Source organism: Haliotis cracherodii, unplaced genomic scaffold (assembly GCF_022045235.1).
Source record: "Haliotis cracherodii isolate W230 unplaced genomic scaffold, xgHalCrac1.p SCAF_24, whole genome shotgun sequence".
NCBI classification, from domain to species: Eukaryota; Metazoa; Mollusca; class Gastropoda; order Lepetellida; family Haliotidae; genus Haliotis; species Haliotis cracherodii.
The window spans coordinates 1210842-1232633 of record NW_027266280.1 but is presented as its reverse complement, the minus strand read 5'-3'; the positions used below and the strand labels follow the sequence as shown (position 1 = coordinate 1232633).

Sequence of the window (21792 nt, the reverse complement as noted above, 5' to 3'; positions counted from 1 at the left end):
GTAGAGATGGTGTTGTGTCAGTGGCAGCAGTAGAGGCTGTTGTTGTCGTGTCAGTGGCAGCAGTAGAGATGGTGTTGGGTCAGTGGCAGTAGTAGAGACTGCTGTTGTTGTGTCAGTGGCAGTAGTAGAGATGGTGTTGGGTCAGTGGCAGCAGTAGAGGCTGTTGTTGTCGTGTCAAGGGTAGTGGTAGTCAAGTTACGGGTCGAGGAAGATCCAGACCTCTTTATCACCTTGCTTGTGTGTCATCTACTTGTGTCATCTACATGCCAAGTGAGGAATGAAAACCGTTTTATGAAGATCTTGTTCCCACCTGCCACCAACGCTGGATTCCAGCACGGAGCCAGGCCTGCTTCAGGACATTCGACAGTACCAACATTTTTAACTGGGCTTAACATATAACTGGGTCTTTTTGCTGCTTACCCACCTCAACCTATCGGATTGTATTGTAACCTTTAACTGTGTGTTTGAATATAGTTGATTCATTTAAGAATTGACCTTCACTTTTTGTGAGTTCATTGGAGTATGAACCTTCATAGAGTGAGGGCCAAATTGTATGAACGTCGGAGCTTGCGACGACGTTCATACAATGTTTGGCCCTCTCTCTATGAAGGTTCATACTCCAATGAACACACACAAAGTGAAAGTCAATTCTTATTATTTTTTATCACAATTTCTTACCTCAAAGGATGTAGGCCAAGATCTAAACACAATTCTATTTAGTACGTGTGACTTCGTGTTTACACTGACAGCCATACAACAACCAGCTATATCGCGGATTAAAATAGTTCCTCAAAAAGCGAGGTGACGTGGGCGTATGGATGCACAACTTGCTCTTCAGAAACATCTTAGGCAGCACATATGTTCAAATCATATCCTCATTAGATGAGAAGGTCTGTTAAGAACTACCTCATTAAGTCAGTCACAATGACAGCGCGTCGTAATACATTTACATCAAGTACAAGACGTCAAAATGGCCGACACGATAAACGTGACGGGAGAGATTTCCGAAGTTCTTAATGAACCTGTGGTGGTTACATGTGTAAGTCATTATTGATCAACTGGCCGATCATTGAAAGGTGAATAAAGATGCGTCAAACAGACACTATGGTAAATTCATAGATTGCTGGAGACGGTCAATGTCAGCCTAGGCACGGATTGAGTCGATGCTACGATAGTTTAGATGTGCATTTCTTCGTTTATTCATTGGGATAGGCCGCAGCGAGGATATTCGTGAACAATCATGCAGTCACGCTCTCTGACATTTCTCAATGTATACTGAAGCGCTGAGGCCAAGAATAAAGGTTCAAAATGATCAGAAAGAACGCTTATGTATGTTTTCCTGCTAGGGAATTCCCAGGGGTTTCCCCAGGAATGTGGAAGTAGTCCGTCAGTGTCATTTCAAGAACACGATCTCGTTAAAAACGAAGGAACGTCAAATTGTGTCGTTCATACACTTATGAACGTCAATTTCGCAATCATGTGACCGACCTCGCGTCCAATGGAAAAGCCGTATATCGTGTAAACTTCAAATTAAAAAATTATTATTCATTGATCTTGTGTGGGCGTTTACTGATTTCACAAATAGATGCATTACAATGATTTAGTAAGTTTAACAGAAATTGTCAGCTTCAGGTCGCCGTGATGCTCCGACGTATAGTGAGTGCTTTTAGCAATATTCCAGCAATATCACGGCGGGGGACACCAGAAATGGGCTTCACACATTCACGACAACATTCACATGTCGGGAATCGAACCTGGGTCTTCTGCGTGACAAGCGAACGCTTTAACCACTAGGCTACTTGACCGCCCCCTGTGACGTATCATCACGCGTAACGAAGAGGGCATTTGTCTGCAGTTCCGACCCAGTGCCTTGGTTATATGACAACTACAAATACGCAGATTGTGAGATTGATTATGATTCCTTGTATATGAAGTCTTGATACTGATTGGAAACCTTGGCCAAACCTAAATCAGACTGTTGTGGTCGTTTTGTCAGATAAAGAGCGCATGTTCCTGTTCAAAGAAGATAATTGATGTACATTCTCAGGCAAAGGAAAATCTCTACAATATTTCGGGGCGGCCGGGTAGCCTAGTGGTTAAAGCGTTCGCTCGTCGCGCTGAAGACCCGGGTTCGATTCCCGACATGGGTACAATGTGTGAAGCCAATTTCTGGTGTCACCCGCCGTGATATTGCTGGAATATTGCTAAAAGCGGCGTAAAACCATACTCACTGACTGACTCTACAATATTTCAAATTTTAGGAACCACCAGCAGTTCAATTTCCTATACCATTTTATCATAAACTGTTGGTTTTATCATCACAGGTGACTTCGGACAGTCAGTTTCGCGGTCTTATGGCCGCCCTCTTGTTCAAAGGAAAAGATGATATGGTGTAAACTTCACTTTAAAAAATATTGTATTTTGAATATCACTTAATGCGGAGTAAAACAATATTCACACACTAGGTTATCATTCGAGCCCTAATTACACTATCACACGAACATCATTTATTTGATCCTCTCTACATGCTCGATGATGTTTATGTTACTGTCATCACACAGTTGACGTTGTCAGGTCGTCGTGTTGGAGATTGAAGCGTTCAGGATGAAATGGTTGTGGCTGTTTGTAGAAAGACGTTGTCAGGTCGTCGTGTTGGAGTTTGAAGCGTTCAGGATGAAATGAGTGTTGCTGTTTGTAGAAAGATGTTGTCAGGTCGTCGTGTTGGAGATTGAAGCGTTCAGGATGAAATGGTTGTTGCTGTTTGTAGAAAGATGTTGTCAGGTCGTCGTGTTGGAGATTGAAGCGTTCAGGATGAAATGGTTGTGGCTGTTTGTAGAAAGACATTGTCAGGTCGTCGTGTTGGAGTTTGAAGCGTTCAGGATGAGATGGTTGTGGCTGTTTGTAGAAAGACGTTGTCAGGTCGTCGTGTTGGAGATTGAAGCGTTCAAGTGGGAGATGGCTGTGGGTCCCTTTACAAAGCCCGAGGGGAGGATTTCAAGGTCAAAGAAGGCGTTTCCCCACGTCGCTGTTGCCAAGACGATAACGGGGACGGATATGATGTTCATGACTAAACCGCTAATCGCCTGTGAACAAACCAAGTTTCAACTGTTGAAAAATAACGTCTGTATCGCAATTAAATGGTCATAATTTAAATTTCTTTTAGAAATCTGCTTCACGATAAAAAACATCTTTCATAGAAAAGGTTTATAACAAAACTCATCAATATTACAGCAACAACAGGGGCGGTCAGGTAGTCGAGTGGTTACAATACGACTAAGAACAGCAATTTGTGATCTACGAGATTTGGCACCAGGGTCGAGCCAAGAAAAGTTGCCTTGATGTGGCAAGGGTAGAAACTAGGCTTTGATATGAGCTTGTGGACACGCTTGTCACGGGGAGACGGTAAACCACGTATGGAAGATGCTTACCATGTCCGCCACGCCCACTGTTCCGTAGGAAAACACGATGGCGTTTGGAGGCGTTGCTATTGGCAACATAAAGGAGAATGATGTTGCTACGGTGACGGGGAACATGAAGAAGAGGGGGCTGAAGCCGATGTTGATGGCCTGGAAATAAATGTTCTCATCAGAATGACCAATAAAAGAACCACAGGCAAACATTCAAACAGCGAGTGAGTCGTGTTTTACGCCGCTTTTACCCTCATTTTGCGGCAATATATGGCGGGGGACATCTGAAATGGACCTCTCAAAGTGCACGTTTGTGGAAATCCAATCAACGTCTTGGTTGTGACGCGAGAAGGCTTCAAGCACCAGACTAGCCCATATCCCTGTATTGGTGTTCTGACAAGATCTTCACATTTTCACTCACGACGGGATGTGTTCACCCGGTTTGCCCCACAAAGGGTGAGGTTGATGCTGCCACTAGGCTAACCCCGCCTTATTGGCCTCGATGTTGGAGTTCAGCTTAACGTACATTGTAACATCGACCTACCCATTAAGGGGAAACCAGTTGGAAGGTTCTGTAAAGTTAAGAAAGTACAAGGGTGGATCTTCTTAGTTTCACGTTGATACTTGTGAGCCTCCCATATGTTAGGATCTGCTGATCGGGGATGTGATAGATGGGTCTTACGAGGCTTTAAGCAGTACTTCCGATGTTTAAGCGTCATGTTTGGGGAAGCGAAGTGATGCCGGTCTTAGATGTTTACCACTTTGATGAGACCCACGGGCGCGACAAACCTTGAAACATAATCAGGGCGAATCGGAATTCGGACCCATGATCACAGATTTCTGGCATGTCTAAGGGACGCAACTCTGCATTACAAATTGTGGCGACTCAACGACCTGCAAACCCGTTTGCCCTTAGCGTGAGAGAATGTTTGCCGCAGACGTTTTCCACGTTGCGGAACGGAGTGGTACTAATAACGATTTAGGATTTGAATATTTAGCTGATCCTTTAGCGGCCAAGGGACGTAACCTTGCACAGAAATTGCGAACGAATATCTCTGGACAATTTTTTTTGTTGTTTTTTGTTTAACGCCGCACTCACCAATATTACAGCAATAAGACGGCGGTCTGTAAATACTCCTGTCTAGACCAGATAATCCAGTGATAGACATCAAGAGCATCGATCCACGCAATTGTGATACGATGACATGCACTAAACCAAGTCAGCGAGCCTGACCATCCGATCCCGTTAGACGCCTCTTACGACAAGCATCATCGCCTTTTACGGCAAACATGGGCTGCTGAAGACCTATTCTACCCCTGAGCTGGACAAATGTAAAATGAATCAGCTGACTTGTAATGCAAGGGATGCGGGTAACCATGACGTACCATTTGGGCCATGATAGGCATTATGAGCGTTGCCAGGGCAACGTTACTCATGAACTGTGTGGCGAATGACACGATGTAGCAGAGGATGAGCATCGTGAGGTACGGATTCAGCTCAGCAAGCACCTGCAGTTTCTCCCCAATCCAGTCAGAGAGGCCGGACTCCTGAACATTGAAGACATCGTCATCAACAACAACAAAGAGGGTAAGAAATACGAATGAGTGAGTGAGTATGGTATTACGCCGCTTTAAGCAATATTCCAGCAATATCACGGCGGGGGACACCGGAAATGGGCTTCTTACCCGGACCTTCGGCGTGATGAGTGAATGCTTTAAACGCTAGGCTACCCAATTGCCCGAGAAATACGAAAGAGGCACAATCATTGTTGGTGATAAACCAATACTACTTTTTGTATTTTCTGAAGTTCAAAAGTATTTTTAAATGTATATACTAGTATTTGACAGATTTTTGAATATATATTATTTGTTCTCTGTATTTTGAGGAGTCTCTGACGTGTATCCTGTCTATGGTTTGACCACAACGAGATGTTTTACATGTTTGTTTGTTTGTTGTTTAACCCCGCACTCAGCAATATTCCAGCTATATGACGGCGGTCTGTAAATAATCGAGTCTGGACCAGACATTCCAGTGATTGACATCATGAGCATCGATCCACGCAATTGGGATCGATGACATGCATCAAACAAGTCAGCGAGTCTGACCACCCGATCCCGTTAGTCGCCTTTTACGACAAGCATAGTCACCTTTTACGGCAAGCATGAGTTGCTGAAGACCTATTCTACCCCGAAATCAACAAGATGGCTCGGTTGATAACGCTAACGCTATAAGTACTACTGACCCTAACAAGGGGCTACGACTCTATATTTATGCATCCTCGTTTATCTAGTGTAGTAAATCTCTTTTCTATCGCGGACCGTAGTAGAACGTCCGCTTCAGAGAGCGGAAGGTCTGGGGTTCGATACCCGGCCGCGTCATACCAAAAGACGTTAGAAAATGGTACTTGTTGTCACTCTGTCTGGCGCTCGGCATAAAGGAGCTCAAACAGGGACTGGTCGGCTCGGAGTCAGTATACTGTGTCTGAGTGGGGTATTCATGTTATTCATCGGCATCAGTCCGCACTAGTACAAGTAGACACACGCACACCACACCACACCACACACCACACGCACACACCACTCCACACCACACCACACGCACACACTCACACACACCACACACACACCACTCCACACCACACGCACACGCACACGCACCACACCACACGCACACACCACACACACACCAACACCACACACACACATCACTCCACACCACACACCACACGCTCACGCACACGCACCACACACCACACACACATCACTCCACACCACTCCACACCACACACACACCACACACACATCACTCCACACCACTCCACACCATACCACACGCACACGCACCACACACCACACACACCACACACAAATCACTCCACTCCACACCACACCACAACACACCACACCACACCACACCACACGCACACGCACCAGTTGGTAGTTGGTATAAAGGCGGCAGCTGGTGTAAAGGCGATAGTTGGTATCAAGGCAGTAGTTGGTATAAAGGTGGTAGTTGGTATAAAGGCGGTAGTTGGTATAAAGGCGGTAGTTGGTATAAAGGCAGTAGTTGGTATAAAGGCGGTAGTTGGTATAAAGGCGGTAGTTGGTATAAAGGCAGTAGTTGGTATAAAGGCAGTAGTTGGTATAAAGGCGGTAGTTGGTGTAAAGGCGGTAGTTGGTATAAAGGCAGTAGTTGGTATAAAGGCGGTAGTTGGTATAAAGGCAGTAGTTGGTATAAAGGCGGTAGTTGGTATAAAGGCAGTAGTTGGTATAAAGACGGCAGCTGGTATAAAGGCAGTTGTTGGTATAAAGGCGGTAGTTGGTATAAAGACGGTAGTTGGTATAAAGACGGCAGCTGGTGTAAAGGCGGTAGTTGGTATAAAGACGGCAGCTGGTGTAAAGGCGGTAGTTGGTATGAAGGCAGTAGATGTTATAAAGGAGGTAGTTGGTATAAAGGCGGTAGTTGGTATAAAGACGGCAGCGGGTGTAAATGCGGCAGTTGGTATAAAGGCAGTAGTTGGTATAAATGCGGTAGTTGGTATAAAGGCAGTAGTTGGTATAAAGGCGGTAGTTGGTATAAAGACAGTAGTTGGTATAAAGGCAGTAGTTGGTATAAAGGCGGTAGTTGGTATAAAGGCGGTAGTTGGTATAAAGACGGCAGCTGGTGTAAAGGCGGTAGTTGGTATAAAGACAGTAGTTGGTATAAAGGCAGTAGTTGGTATAAAGGCGGTAGCTGGTATAAAGGCGGTAGTTGGTATAAAGGCGGTAGTTGGTATAAAGGCAGTAGTTGGTATAAAGACGGCAGCTGGTATAAAGGCAGTTGTTGGTATAAAGGCGGTAGTTGGTATAAAGACGGTAGTTGGTATAAAGACGGCAGCTGGTGTAAAGGCGGTAGTTGGTATAAAGACGGCAGCTGGTGTAAAGGCGGTAGTTGGTATAAAGGCGGTAGTTGGTATAAAGACAGTAGTTGGTATAAAGGCAGTAGTTGGTATAAAGGCGGTAGCTGGTATAAAGGCAGTAGTTGGTATAAAGGCAGTTGTTGGTATAAAGGCGGTAGCTGGTATAAAGGCGGTAGTTGGTATAAAGGCGGTAGCTGGTATGAAGGCAGTAGCTGGTATAAAGGCAGTAGTTGATATAAATGCAGTAGTTGGTATAAAGGCGGTAGTTGGTATAAAGACGGCAGCTGGTGTAAAGGCAGTAGTTGGTATAAAGGCGGTAGCTGGTACAAAGGCAGTAGTTGGTATAAAGGCGGTAGTTGGTATAAAGGCGGTAGTTGGTATAAAGACGGCAGCTGGTGTAAAGGCGGTAGTTGGTATAAAGGCGGTAGTTGGTATAAAGGCAGTAGTTGGTATAAAGGCGGTAGTTGGTATAAAGACGACAGCTGGTGTAAATGCGGTAGTTGGTATAAAGGCGGTAGTTGGTATAAAGGCAGTAGTTGGTATAAAGACGGCAGCTGGTATAAATGCGGTAGTTGGTATAAAGGCAGTAGTTGGTATAAAGGCGGTAGTTGGTATAAAGACAGTAGTTGGTATAAAGGCAGTAGTTGGTATAAAGACGGTAGCTGGTATAAAGGCGGTAGTTGGTATAAAGGCGGTAGTTGGTATAAAGGCGGTAGTTGGTATAAAGGCGGTAGCTGGTACAAAGGCAGTAGTTGGTATAAAGGCGGTAGTTGGTATAAAGGCGGTAGTTGGTATAAAGACGGCAGCTGGTGTAAAGGCGGTAGTTGGTATAAAGGCGGTAGTTGGTATAAAGGCAGTAGTTGGTATAAAGGCGGTAGTTGGTATAAAGACGACAGCTGGTGTAAATGCGGTAGTTGGTATAAAGGCGGTAGTTGGTATAAAGGCAGTAGTTGGTATAAAGACGGCAGCTGGTATAAATGCGGTAGTTGGTATAAAGGCAGTAGTTGGTATAAAGGCGGTAGTTGGTATAAAGACAGTAGTTGGTATAAAGGCAGTAGTTGGTATAAAGACGGTAGCTGGTATAAAGGCGGTAGTTGGTGTAAAGGCGGTAGTTGGTATAAAGGCGGTAGTTGGTATAAAGGCGGTAGCTGGTATGAAGGCAGTAGCTGGTATAAAGGCAGTAGTTGATATAAAGGCGGTAGTTGGTATAAAGGCGGTAGTTGGTATAAAGGTGGTAGTTGGTATAAAGGCGGTAGCTGGTATAAAGGCAGTAGTTGGTATAAATGCAGTAGTTGGTATAAAGGCGGTAGTTGGTATAAAGACGGCAGCTGGTGTAAAGGCGGTAGTTGGTATAAAGGCGGTAGCTGGTATAAAGGCAGTAGCTGGTATAAAGGCAGTAGTTGGTATAAAGACAGTAGTTGGTATAAAGGCAGTAGTTGGTATAAAGGCGGTAGTTGGTATAAAGGCAGTAGTTGGTATAAAGGCGGTAGTTGGTATAAAGACAGTAGTTGGTATAAAGGCAGTAGTTGGTATAAAGGCGGTAGCTGGTATAAAGGCAGTAGTTGGTATAAAGGCAGTAGTTGGTATAAAGGCGGTAGCTGGTATAAAGGCGGTAGTTGGTATAAAGGCGGTAGCTGGTATAAAGGCGGTAGCTGGTATAAAGGCAGTAGTTGATATAAATGCAGTAGATGGTATAAAGGCGGTAGTTGGTATAAAGACGGCAGCTGGTGTAAAGGGGGTAGTTGGTATAAAGGCGGTAGCTGGTATAAAGGCAGTAGTTGGTATAAATGCATTAGTTGGTATAAAGGCGGTAGTTGGTATAAAGGCGGTAGTTTGTATAAATGCAGTAGTTGGTATAAAGGCGGTAGTTGGTATAAAGACGGCAGCTGGTGTAAAGGCGGTAGTTGGTATAAAGGCGGTAGCTGGTATAAAGGCGGTAGTTGGTATAAAGACGGTAGTTGGTATAAAGACGACAGCTGGTATAGAGGCGGGTATGGGGTGGTTGTGCTGGACAAGACATTCGAACTGGATACAAAACGAAGCTATGGTAGCGACTGGGTCTAGGGAAGAAATTCAATTAGAATGAAGACATAATGCACTGGACTATCGAGGATGAAATCTGCTTGACCTGAGATGCTTTTGCCAGCGAGAAGCCGGCCCCGAAGAGAAGGTAGAGTGACCATGCCATCTTCTCCTGGACATCCTTCCACGTGAGCAGCGGCCGGAACGTTGGTTCACCGACATCTGGAGATAACACACACATACAATGTTCATCCAGACGGAGGTCTGCCAGACACCTGGGACATCTGACCTGAACAAACAAGCATCAGGACCTACCACAGGACGTCCGGGGGAAGCGGGCAGATATAAACAACACTCCACGCTCGTTATTTGGGTCGACGCGAATAGCTTGAAATTACTGATGCGGCGTGAAACTATATTCATTCATTCGCTATTTGGAGCATGAGAGTACCTGGGTCATTCTCAGCTTTTAGTCATCAGTCGTATAGAAAATCGACATGCAACTATATCCAGGTTACCTTTCTACAGCACTACGATCCCAGCACTACCAAGATCTTAAGTCTGCGTTCAAGTACATGTATGAGACTTGATCTGAGCACTGAGATTGCTTTGTGGAAAGCATCACTAGTTAACAGAGTTTAAATCAAAAGTTAAAGGGAGCGCCTTTGATATACAGTACCACAATTTCTCGTGAGGACGATCTCTGCCGTAGGTCACATGTCTCAAAGACAAGCAACGAGAGAACTCGCGACCTTTGGATTGGTAGCCCGACAGCTAACCGACTGAGCTACGTCCACACTGTAAAACTTAGAGCAGATTTACATTGTCATGCCTACGTTGTTACGGAACTGAACGAAAACGGTCGAATAAGTGACAGACACTCACGAAGGTTACGGGTTTCTCGTGACTTTAGTCTAAGGACACTTACGAATGATCCCGATTCCATTTGGCACACTCGTCCCATTCCGTAATCTACAAGATACCGAGTGGTGAGGAATGATCCGATATGGCGCTAACTGAAAACAGCTCCAGGCGTCAGACGTCAGACGTCGAACTCTCGAGTACGCATGAATGATATGGTATTTAAAAAAATCGTCGGGTGATTTTTGTGATAGAAAAGTGTGGTAAGGATGATGTGGATAATAGTAAGGAACGAGGGAGAAAATAAGCATGACTAGTGACGACACAACGGTGAGTTCGCTTTTGAATCAGTACTGAAAAAATGTAGCCGGTGAAAGTGGCTTGTGTGAATGTTCCAGGACAGTTTCCAGTAGCCAAAATATTCGACACAAAACCATTTCATCCTTTTTACTCGACGTTTTTGTGTGAAGAATATTAGGGGCCGCTATGTAATCTATAATAGCCCCTTAACGAGTACCTGACCCTAGTGATCGCAAAGGGGTGATTGATCGTAATGGGGATCCAAGGGCTAAGGACAGCGTTCGGGTAATCTAATAGCCACTAAACGGGTACCTAACCCTAATGATCGTAAAGGGGTGATTGGTCGTAAAGGGGATAGCGTTCGGGGTAACCTACCCTAACACTGGCGACATTTGGATGGTGTTCAGCGCCAATATAATATCCCTAATAAACTCCATTCTTGTGCATTAATGAACCGAATAAATTATATATGTATTTTAGTTCCCATTTATAACCATTTAAGCCACTTGAATTACGAGAAAAACGAAATAAGAAATATGTAAAAAAATACAACTGCTTTCGTAAACTAGCGCTCGCTATAAAATGCGCCGCCGCAGGCTATATTTAGTTAACAAATATTCAAAACTCTCAACACCGCTGGGCGTATTCAATGACATTGCGTGTGGGGATGATAGATCACTGGGAGGTGCTTATGCACCCGATGACCCCTGACGTTATAGGCCATTGTTTCGCCGGTGTGACTGGCAACAAAATACCACAAATTACGTCACAGGGTATTGTCACGTGTTTGAAAAGTTTGTGGTACTGTATTCAAAAGGTAAATCGAACATTATTTAAATATTAGTATAACAAATCCCACACACCCCTATAATAAATCACCTGTCCCTGTAGCCAACTTGCTGATTTTCAGTAACAATATTTTCGCTAGTATTTACCACTGCATATAGATTGTATGCAGCATTCTACCACTGAGCATGAAATCATCACTATTGGTGATTGGTCCTGTTATCAGTGGAATTTAAGTCAACTCTAATATAGACATAACATATTCTATTACTATCATAAACTGGGACATTTGTTATTTCCAATTAGAGGTTTTTTACTGACAGTGCCCTTGCAGCAGACTTGGGGTTAAATATGAAATCTTGAAGTGATATCCAAAGTATTAACATCTTAATTGTCGGCTGAATACATTAACTTGAGAAAAAAAATTTTTTATATATATATTCGGGATCAGACTACTTTTTTAATATATTCTAGCCCCCTCACAAAATTTTCGGCCCCTTAATATTTTAATATTTCCACAATTGTAAGACACTTACTACTTTCCCTTAATTCTACAGGTTATTACAGCTGCCCTTAATTCCTCTGGTTCACACCCGAGAACAAAGGAAGAGGTGGAAAAAATGGAAGAACGTGAAAAGCCAAGCAAAATACAAGTACTCAGAATTAGGGAAACTGACAAAAGGAACTGGCAAGTACTTTTCTTCCCTTCATACATACTGTATACAAGTCAGGGTTATTGCATGACAACTCTTCTATCAATGGTCATTATAAATACGGTATTACCAATAGATCAATTATCAATCATAATGTTCTGTGTATTTTTGTATGAAGAATATTATTTCCAAAATACATTTAGATGATGATGATGATTAGAAATTCCATTGCCTTATCCCTTCCATAAACGAACATATATAATAAAAAATTTAAAAGATATAAAAAATTACAGTTTGTAATTAAATGTTTACACAGGAGGTGGACCAGCACCAGCACCAATCAGCCTAGTAACCAATGCAGTCATTGATATCTTAGGCCAGGACAACGTGACCCTAACTGGTGTGCCAGGTTCAATTGACACGACAATGCTGCAGGTGCTGGACCTGATGCCACCTACTGACAGGTACATCAATCATATGAGATAGCTTCCGGGTTAGAGACTAATTACAATTTTATTTAGGTTCTCATTATAATAACACAAAACAACAGGTTTGTTGAAATTGAAAAGAACATTTATGTGAAAATTACAATTAAAACTTTAATATTTTCTGTTGCAGGGAGATTTATGACACCGCCATGTCCGATCCACATCCTCAACCAGAAGGAGCCAACATGTATTCCAAGGAGCCAGATGTCACAGGGTCCCTCACTTCACCAACCGTGGAAACTCTGTTGAAGCAAAAATTAAAGCTTGAAATTGAATTCCTCACTTTGAAAAAGGAATTCCTAAAATTGAAAATCATGAAACTGACTTAGCTAAAAGTATCATACATGTTGTTTGGGGATTAAAGAATTATTTATATATTTGAATATTAAATGTCACAATACATGCTAAGGCTAATGTTGATATTAAACAGATTCTGGTAGAAACACTATTGTGGAATATTTTTGCGAACTAGTACATTGCACTTAGAATATTGCATACTTAAGAGGGCGAGGGATAATTAAGATGATTAAAAACAAAAGAAATTTTGCAAAGAATGTACTGCTGATACATATTGGATTTATTATGAGGAAATGTTGAAAATTGAAATAAAATAATCTTCCATGGAAAGTTGGTATTGGCAAAGTGCTCCCGGTATCTGAGTGCAGTTACTGGTGGAGCAGTCACTGCTTGAGCTCCATTCTGTCCATCAAGCCTGCCAAGTCCATCATGCCCATCAGTGGGTGGGACTGGGATATTTCTGTCCTTGCATATGTTGTGTAGGACAGCACATGCTATTACCACCTAAAATATGAAATCATTAATGATAAATTAACATCATTACGCTTAACATTTAGGCTATTACCTTGCCTCAGTTAAACATACACATATTACTGTAAATAACAAATAACCCCATCATTCCTGATCATCTCCACGTGCACCTTAACAAATCTATACTTCAAATATTATTGTTTTTTCGTTATCTGCCCTTAGTCATTACCAATCTACAACTGCCCTGTTATTGCCTTAAAGACATAACTATATATATTCACTTGATTTAGACACAATATTAAATATGAACAAGTTCATATCCATGCACAAACTTTAATACATGATGAGCCACTGCATTGTTCTTTTCATATTCTCAATGGCATTTGTTAACATAAATTCAAACAAGCATGTTTGAAATAATTATGTAACTCAATAATATCTTGTTGCTTTTTTCAATCATTGCTTTCCTCTCTCGGAATGGTTATTTCATATATATTTGTCATTTAGCTTTGTTACATTTTTGTTTTGTTGAACTTATTTGCGTGGCAAATAAATAGTGCACGCAAATTAACATTTGTTGATCATTTTTTTTACCCAACAAGCCTTCTCAGGTTTTAACCTGATTTCCCCATGGAGAACTTGTACATTTAGAACAACTAACACAGACATAATAATAGATGCTAAAATAAAAACATATGGTTATGGTGTGAATAATATTCCGTATTTTATTAAGAATGTTTTTTTGTAATTGCTTCGATTGCGTTTGTCCTCTATGAAAGAAAGATGGGCAAATATGTAATCGAGGTAAATACAAGGGACATCACTCTAAGTTGTTGATTACGATCGGCAACGTAACACGAAATTTTACATACCTGTTTTAGTTTGTTTGTGGTCCCGGCAATGGTCTTAGGAAAGGGGTCAGTAGCCACGTCTTGCAAGGATAACCACTGTCACCGAGAAGGCGACATCCGATGGGGACAACATTGCGCTCGAAAAGCTGGTAGAGCCCGCTGTTTGTCAACATGCGTGAATCGTGTGTCGATCCCGGCCACCGAGCCAAAACGTCAATGACTCTGTCGCCGCTGTCAAAAGCGATCTACGAATTTATACTGTGATAATGATGTCGGTTTACGTATTCATTTTCGTTTTCTGTTGGAGCCTGGATTTGTACGTGGGTTTCATCCCTCACCCCGACAACTCCGCGAATGTGATAAAAGTTGTTTTGGTGACGCCTAATGTCCCCGAGTTGCAGGGGGAAGCGGACAAACTGTTTCACAATCGTGTCAGATGACAAACTGGTGATGCACTGATTTACAACTCTGGAAATGGTGGGCTGGGTGACACCTTGATCATCAGCATTACACCACTGAAACTTTCCCGTTGCAAAGTACTTTAATGTGATCAGCGTCTTTAGTATCTCGTCAAGTGCGTGGTTACGGTTAGTTGCAGGCTCCACCTCAGCTGCTATTAAATTAGCTACGTACCTAATGCCATTTCCATCTAAACGGTATCGCCGTATTAACTCCCCATCGTTGTATTCAAGAAAACTTTGTCTTCTTTCATGAAACGAACGACGCTCTAGCGGTACTTAAGTCAAATCTTAAAACTTAAGTCAGAAAAGGAGAAAAACTAAGTTTTTTTCAAGACTTAAGTTTTCTTCAGACTTAAGTTCTTTTATGAATACCGCCCCGAATGATAAAACTGCAGTAATACTGTTTTACGCCGCTTTAAGCAATGTTCCAACTGTGCCATAGCAGCCTGTCAGTAGTCAAGCCTGGTGCAGACAAACCATCAAGTGTTGTGTAAGTTAGTAATCCCTTGTCACAAATATGGATTATTTGGGGTCGAATCTTCATAGTTTACACAGTTGGACAGCTGAATATAGTGACTAAGAACACAAATACGTATATAATTTACCTACCATTTTGCTTCCGAAAACAGAACGGAGGATCAGCGGGACATATAAAGAGCAGAAAGCTGATGAAGATGGCAGGGGTCGAGTCTGACGCAAACCTGGATTGTAGAAACACTCAGATACGTCAAGCTTACATTGCCCTGGGGGTGGGTGGGTGGGTGGCATCTGGCTGTTTCTACCACCCTCACCCCCAGCCCCCAGCCCCAGCCCCCACACATGGCAATGTAATCTTTATTCGAAAATTTAAGGGAGCACACCGTCACTTTGTGAAGATTTATGTTTTTCTCGTTGGTCTTTACTTCTCTTACATATACTCACTAGGTAAGTAAAATTATCGAAAAATGAAATATTTTCTATTATGGCGTATTCTATACAAGGCGTATAAAGTGCATTTCGTGATATAAAAATAAAAACAGTTACACCCACACATTATTAATTCTTACACAGTATATTCGAAATTAAAAACATTAACGCGAATATATACAGTATCAATGATTAATAACAAAATCAACAGAGATAACATTTCTGAGCTGATGAAACAGATGTGTACATTTAATCTTACATGGGGATGAAAAAGCCTACTTTGGTTTAAAAATTCGTCCCCAGCCGCCAAAGTTTCCGAAATCTCTCGTGACCCACAGCACCGTGAGAAGTCCGAAGAAGAGCATAGTACACCACTGGGGAAACCTGAAGACAAGGAACTCAGTGAAATCAGGAGGAGTGAGTGAGTGAATGAGAAGGGTTTTACGACGTTTATATAACTATTCCAGCTATATCACGACTGGGACACACCAGGCATGGGATCCATATGCTTGCACCCACTAGTGTCTTCGCCGTGGAGCCAACACGTTAACCGCTAGGCTACCCCACCACCCATAACTGATCCTTAGGAACAACCTGTATGTATTCTAGCAACAGATACGTATAAGATATTTACATATTTTTTTGTTTTTATATTAAAACACACACGCACACACACACACGCACGCACGCACGCACGCACACACACACACACACACATGAGTAACTATTATAACAGTTTAACGGCGTTGAACGATACACATAAAGTCAAATATGTTCTGAATACTAATTATCTGGGTACTAATTCTGTTGACAAAGTACATGAATGCATTTACTCATGACTGTATACTGTGACTGTAAGGTACATGTATTTGTAATTATTCAGGAGATAACATATGTTTTGGGTTTTTTAAGGCCACAATCGGCAATATTCAAGCAATGTGACAGCCGCCTGCAAATATTCGAGTCTGGACCAGAAACCCTGTAATTATAATTACGAGCGTCCGGGTGCTATCGCGCTCAATCAACCAAGTCACAGGTCAACTCCCCAGCAATGGTTGCAGGGAACCTATGCTAACCCGGAATGTCTGCAGGGAGATGAGAAAACCAGTTCAGAGATAAGGGTGAGAGAAAGGGTGTTCAGCAGGGCTGTATATTACCTCCTATATCATTTACCTTATTAGTCTATAGGATACAACGTGAATGTAACCAGGTAGTTCACACTTACGATATCGGTCCAAGCTTCTTTAATTCTTCTTTTAGGGCGTCGTTGACTCTTCTGGTAGCGGTCTGGTTTGAGAATGTGCCGCAACATCTATATTGAACATATTATCTGCCATATATGTGCAGGGTAATATCAATAAATGTGTTGACTAATACGTTATGTCACGTGATATGCCTATTCAGAGTGAGTGAGTGAATGGGTATGAATTGACGTCGCTTTTAGTAATATTCCAGCAGGATCACGGCGAGGGACACCAGAAATGGGCTTCACACATTGTACTCATGTCGGGAATCGAACCCGAGCCTTCGGCGCAACGAGTGAAGGCTAACCACTAGGTTGACCCACTGCCCCATAACCATTCCGAATGGAGTTGTAATCAGTCATAGAAGCCAGTCGGACTTGGCGACTAACACATTTCTGACAAGATGATTTGACAGGACTTTTGAATTTCATTTGAATGAAGTTGAATTAAACATCATTAACTAGAACTTCAGTAATTAGTGATCGAATAGTGTTTTAAGCAGCAATATTTCATCTATTCGTGGCCAGTAATTCAGAAATTTAATTCATCAGGAAGTGTTTTTTTTGTTGGTATTCGGGCTTGAAGTACACTGTAGTGTTTCTAATGCTTTGCAGAGTTATGTCTCTTAGTCAAGTTAGGATCCGGTTTTCGAGGTTTGATTTCGAGATTGGCCCCTCCGCCTGTCAGCGCTGTACCAGTATTCTTGGCTTACAAACTGATATTAGGGGAACGAGTGCCCATGTCACGAGTCGCTGTGACCCATGCCTTGTTAATCCCGTGTACATGACTGTGTACCTACTTGATACAAACATCACGATTTATTTTAAAAAATGAAAAAAGATGTGCAACAAACAAACACTGCAAATCTCTGGATGCAAATCTTGAAATAAGACAGAAACAATTTAATGATTAATTGTGGAAGGAAATTAAGGAAATGTAGGAAGCTATTTTAGCCTAGTTATAACCAATAGTGCGGCTAGCAGTACCTGCATCTGAGCATGTAGATCTGCATCCAGAACCAAAGGAGGATGAGGACGAGGAGGGAGAGGGGGGCCCCGTACACCAACCACGCGCTGAACGTGACGGGGGACGTGACGTTGTTGTTAGCGAAAATGCTGCAGGGGAAGAAATATATTGAGTGAGTTGTGTTTTTCGCCGCTTTTAAAAATAGTCCGGTAATATCACAACGGGTGACAGCAGATGTGGGCTTCACACATGGGAAACAATACCGCGCCTTTCGCGTGAGCAGCGAGCGCCTTAACGACTGATTAGCCTCAACTACCGCTCCTACCTTGTATTTATTTGGTACATTAATTATTATGGAAATTCCGGGTAAAAATATACGTCCCAAGCAACCTTGTCGTAACATCTATCAAGTGGTCAAGCGCAGTGACTTGGTGTTTGCATGGATAGATGCTCGTGATGTCAATCATCGGATCAACGTTTTATAGTTTGAATATTGCTAAGTGTGGCGCTAAACAACAAACAAAAGATCGCATATGATCATAAGAATAATAAAAAATTTAATATGATCCACACAAACAGAACCTGATTACAATCGGCATTGTCGGCTGTGCGAGAATAGAAAATCTTTTGATATCAAAACTATCAACCCGATGATATCAAAACTATCATCCCGATGATATCAAAACTATCAACCCGATGATGTGAAATATATCAACCCGATTGTATCAAATATATCAACGCGATAGGATAAAACTGTAGAACTGTAAGCTTAAGATTCTTTTTATCATCCAAATTCTTTTCTTTCTTCAAATTTTATTAATTTGTACACAAGATATTTAACACAAATGATTATGTTAATAACGAATTCCGTACTTTATGGGCGATCCTGTGTGGATTCTACTGGACTCACATGTCAGTTTGGCCTTTCAACACGACGTTGGACCCAGTCCCCGTGAGCCCCGCTATACCGCCAATGTTGGCAGCAAAACAAATACTGAGCGACAGGGCTTTGGACATGCGCAGATGAAGGGTCTCGTCTTCGCTGGAACACGCAAGGCCCGGGAAACTGATCACCACTCAACCGCACTGTTACGTCGACTTCCTCAATGTAGCTTTCTAAATATTCTAGTTTTCCAAAATCATTTACGAAATCACACATGCTGTTCACGTATATATTTTCTTAACTGTTGAACCATATTCCAACATCAATAGCGTTATAGGTAGCTTTTAAGAAATGCTGAGATAATATTTACTTTGTTACAAGAATACAGTCATGTCAATAGTAATTTTGTACTTGTTTTTTTAAATCCAAGATTACACCAGTGGGAAAAGGGACATGATTGACTGTCACCCTAGAAAGGGTATCTACACGTCACGTGCGTCTCTGTAACTGTCGGGTATCTACACGTCACGTGCGTCTCTGTAACTGTCGGGTATCTACACGTCACACGCGTCTCTGTAACTGTCGGGTATCTACACGTCACACGCGTCTCTGTAACTGTCGGGTATCTACACGTCACACGCGTCTCTGTAACTGTCGGGTATCTACACGTCACACGCGTCTCTGTAACTGTCGGGTATCTACACGTCACGTGCGTCTCTGTAAGTGTCGGGTATCTACACGTCACGTGCGTCTCTGTAACTGTCGGGTATCTACACGTCACGTGCGTCTCTGTATATGTCGGGTATCTACACGTCACACGTGTCTTTGTAACTGTCGGGCATCTACACGTCACACGCGTCTCTGTAACTGTCGGGTATCTACACGTCACACACGTCTCTGTAACTGTCGGGTATCTACACGTCACACGTGTCTCTGTAACTTTCGGGTATCTACACGTCACACGCGTCTCTGTAACTGTCGGATATCTACACGTCACACGCGTCTCTGTAACTGTCGGGTATCTACACGTCACACGCGTCTCTGTAACTGTCGGGTATCTACACGTCACACGTGTCTCTGTAACTGTCGGGTATCTACACGTCACACGCGTCTCTGTAACTGTCGGGTATCTACACGTCACGTGCGTCTCTGTAACTGTCGGGTATCTACACGTCACGTGCGTCTCTGTAACTGTCGGGTATCTACACGTCACGTGCGTCTCTGTAACTGTCGGGTATCTACACGTCACGTGCGTCTCTGTAACTGTCGGGTATCTACACGTCACAAGCGTCTCTGTAACTGTCGGGTATCTACACGTCACACGCGTCTCTGTAACTGTCGGATATCTACACGTCACACGCGTCTCTGTAACTGTCGGGTATCTACACGTCACGTGCGTCTCTGTAACTGTCGGGTATCTACACGTCACGTGCGTCTCTGTAACTGTCGGGTATCTACACGTCACGTGCGTCTCTGTAACTGTCGGGTATCTACACGTCACACGCGTCTCTGTAACTGTCGGGTATCTACATGTGTCTATCTGGTACGTCTATCTAACCTGTATCAACGAGGGGAACCATACCTACCTGGTGGGGGACGACGGGGAGCGCTGAGCTGCTGCGGTTCTTTCCTTACACTCAACGTCTCCTTCGGCAGGTTTACCCGGGTCGTTGTCTGGAGCGATCGTCGCCAGCTCGTAAGAGTTACTTGCTACGAATAAACGCAAGATTACACCAATGTCATTAATTGTGCTGTTGTTGTCCCAGTCGTGGTGGAAGCTTTGTTTGTAAATCATCATGGAACTGGATGATATATTGCTATGCGGGAAGCTATAATGGTAGACATCACACATTAGACCAAGGTGTGGAATAGAACACGGGTCTTTGTCGTTACGAGCCAACGCTTTGTCCAATGGGCCTCTCGAGCAGCCATGTTGGTAACAACATCCTACAGCCCACGTGACCATCCGGGCTACGATTGGTCTTCAGTAACCCATGCTTGTCGTAAGAGGCGACCAACAGGATCGGGTGGTCAGGCTCGCTGACTTGGTTGATGCATGTCATCGTACCTCAATTACATAGATCGATGCTCTTGATGTCAATCACTGGATTTTCTGGTCCAGATTCAATTATTTTCAGACCGCCGTCACATAGCCGGAATATGGTTGAGCGTTACACAAACCTACCCACAAACAAAACATCCTATATCAGCTGTAGTGTATATCTGTTATTTCGTTCCCTAGGCTTAATACATTAGGAGATTTAACGAACGCTTCCAACAGAGTTGATGTCGTCTTACACTGCTCGATGTCCTTATCCTTGTCCTGGCCGCCATGACCGGAAGTTTTCAGTTGCTGCAGAATTGTAAGCACTATGGGAGTCATCATGGCGGTGGTGGCGGTATTGGAGATCCACACGGACAGGAACCACGTGACCGCCATCAGCCCCGCCATCAACCTGAAACATACTCACACATGTGGGTTTGGGGATCTTTTTACTCCCAATGATCACACATGGAGATTGAAGGCTTGACTGATTTCTTAAGTTGTCTTTTATTTATTTGACGTCCCCAAATTTTACAAATGCCAACTGTTAGATCTACTTCCTGCAGGGTCTGTTGACAAACTGAAGTTGAAAGTGGTGTGGGGTTTGATATGCACAGCCTACTGAGAGTAACATTTTGTAATGGAGATGCATTCCCACAAGCCGACAAGCCGACACAGTCTTGTTCACCGATCCTTATGCATGTTTAATCAAATATGTTTTTATTTGCACACCAACACGTATACTTATGTATTTACCGCCTCAGTAAGAATTGGGTGATCGGAGGTGGGGGTTAAACGTCGCGCTTGAGATTATTGCAGCTTTTTAATGACCTGCATGCACGTGTGCGTGCGCGTGCGCGTGTGTGTGCGTGCGTGTGTGGGCATGTGTGTGCGCGCGCGTGCTTACACGTGTGCTAGCCTACGTACGTGCGTGTCTGTTTGGGACTGTTTGTACCACTCCGCATTTTATAGTGCTAGCTCTCTGAGATATCAGGTCGCAGTTAAACATTGATACCCCACTCAGACAGAATATTCTGACTCTGAGCCGACCAGTCCTTGTATATCCTCTTTATGCCGAGCGCCAGGCAGGGTATAAACAAGTACCATCTTTTGCTCTGACGCAGCCCAGGGATCGAACTCCCGGCCTTCCGCTTTTAGGACAGATGATCTTTCGGGAAGGACAGCATGAATCACGTTTGGAAAAGGTAAACTGTGAGCAACACGTATTAACAAACATGTCCGGTGTCATTGCT

At 43.1% G+C, this 21792-nt stretch overlaps 1 protein-coding gene and 2 pseudogenes across 1 annotated transcript in view; 1 reads left to right on the top strand and 2 right to left on the bottom strand.

Moving 5' to 3' along the window:
• Positions 1-2501: 2501 nt before the first annotated feature.
• Positions 2502-21792, bottom strand: part of LOC139472389 (Na(+)/citrate cotransporter-like) — a 32056-nt gene continuing 12765 nt past the window's right edge. The window contains exons 5-15 of the mRNA XM_071254861.1: positions 20794-20951; positions 20082-20205; positions 18523-18654; positions 17633-17761; positions 16628-16714; positions 15682-15786; positions 15106-15197; positions 9435-9550; positions 4794-4955; positions 3429-3566; positions 2502-3083 (exon numbers count right to left, since the gene is read on the bottom strand). Of these exons, the coding sequence (XP_071110962.1) occupies positions 2916-3083; positions 3429-3566; positions 4794-4955; positions 9435-9550; positions 15106-15197; positions 15682-15786; positions 16628-16714; positions 17633-17761; positions 18523-18654; positions 20082-20205; positions 20794-20951 (1411 nt within the window). The 3' untranslated portion in view covers positions 2502-2915. The remainder of the gene's footprint in view (positions 3084-3428; positions 3567-4793; positions 4956-9434; positions 9551-15105; positions 15198-15681; positions 15787-16627; positions 16715-17632; positions 17762-18522; positions 18655-20081; positions 20206-20793; positions 20952-21792) is intronic.
• Positions 10499-12745, top strand: LOC139472526 (uncharacterized; annotated as a pseudogene).
• On the bottom strand, positions 12899-15040 carry LOC139472525 (putative nuclease HARBI1; annotated as a pseudogene).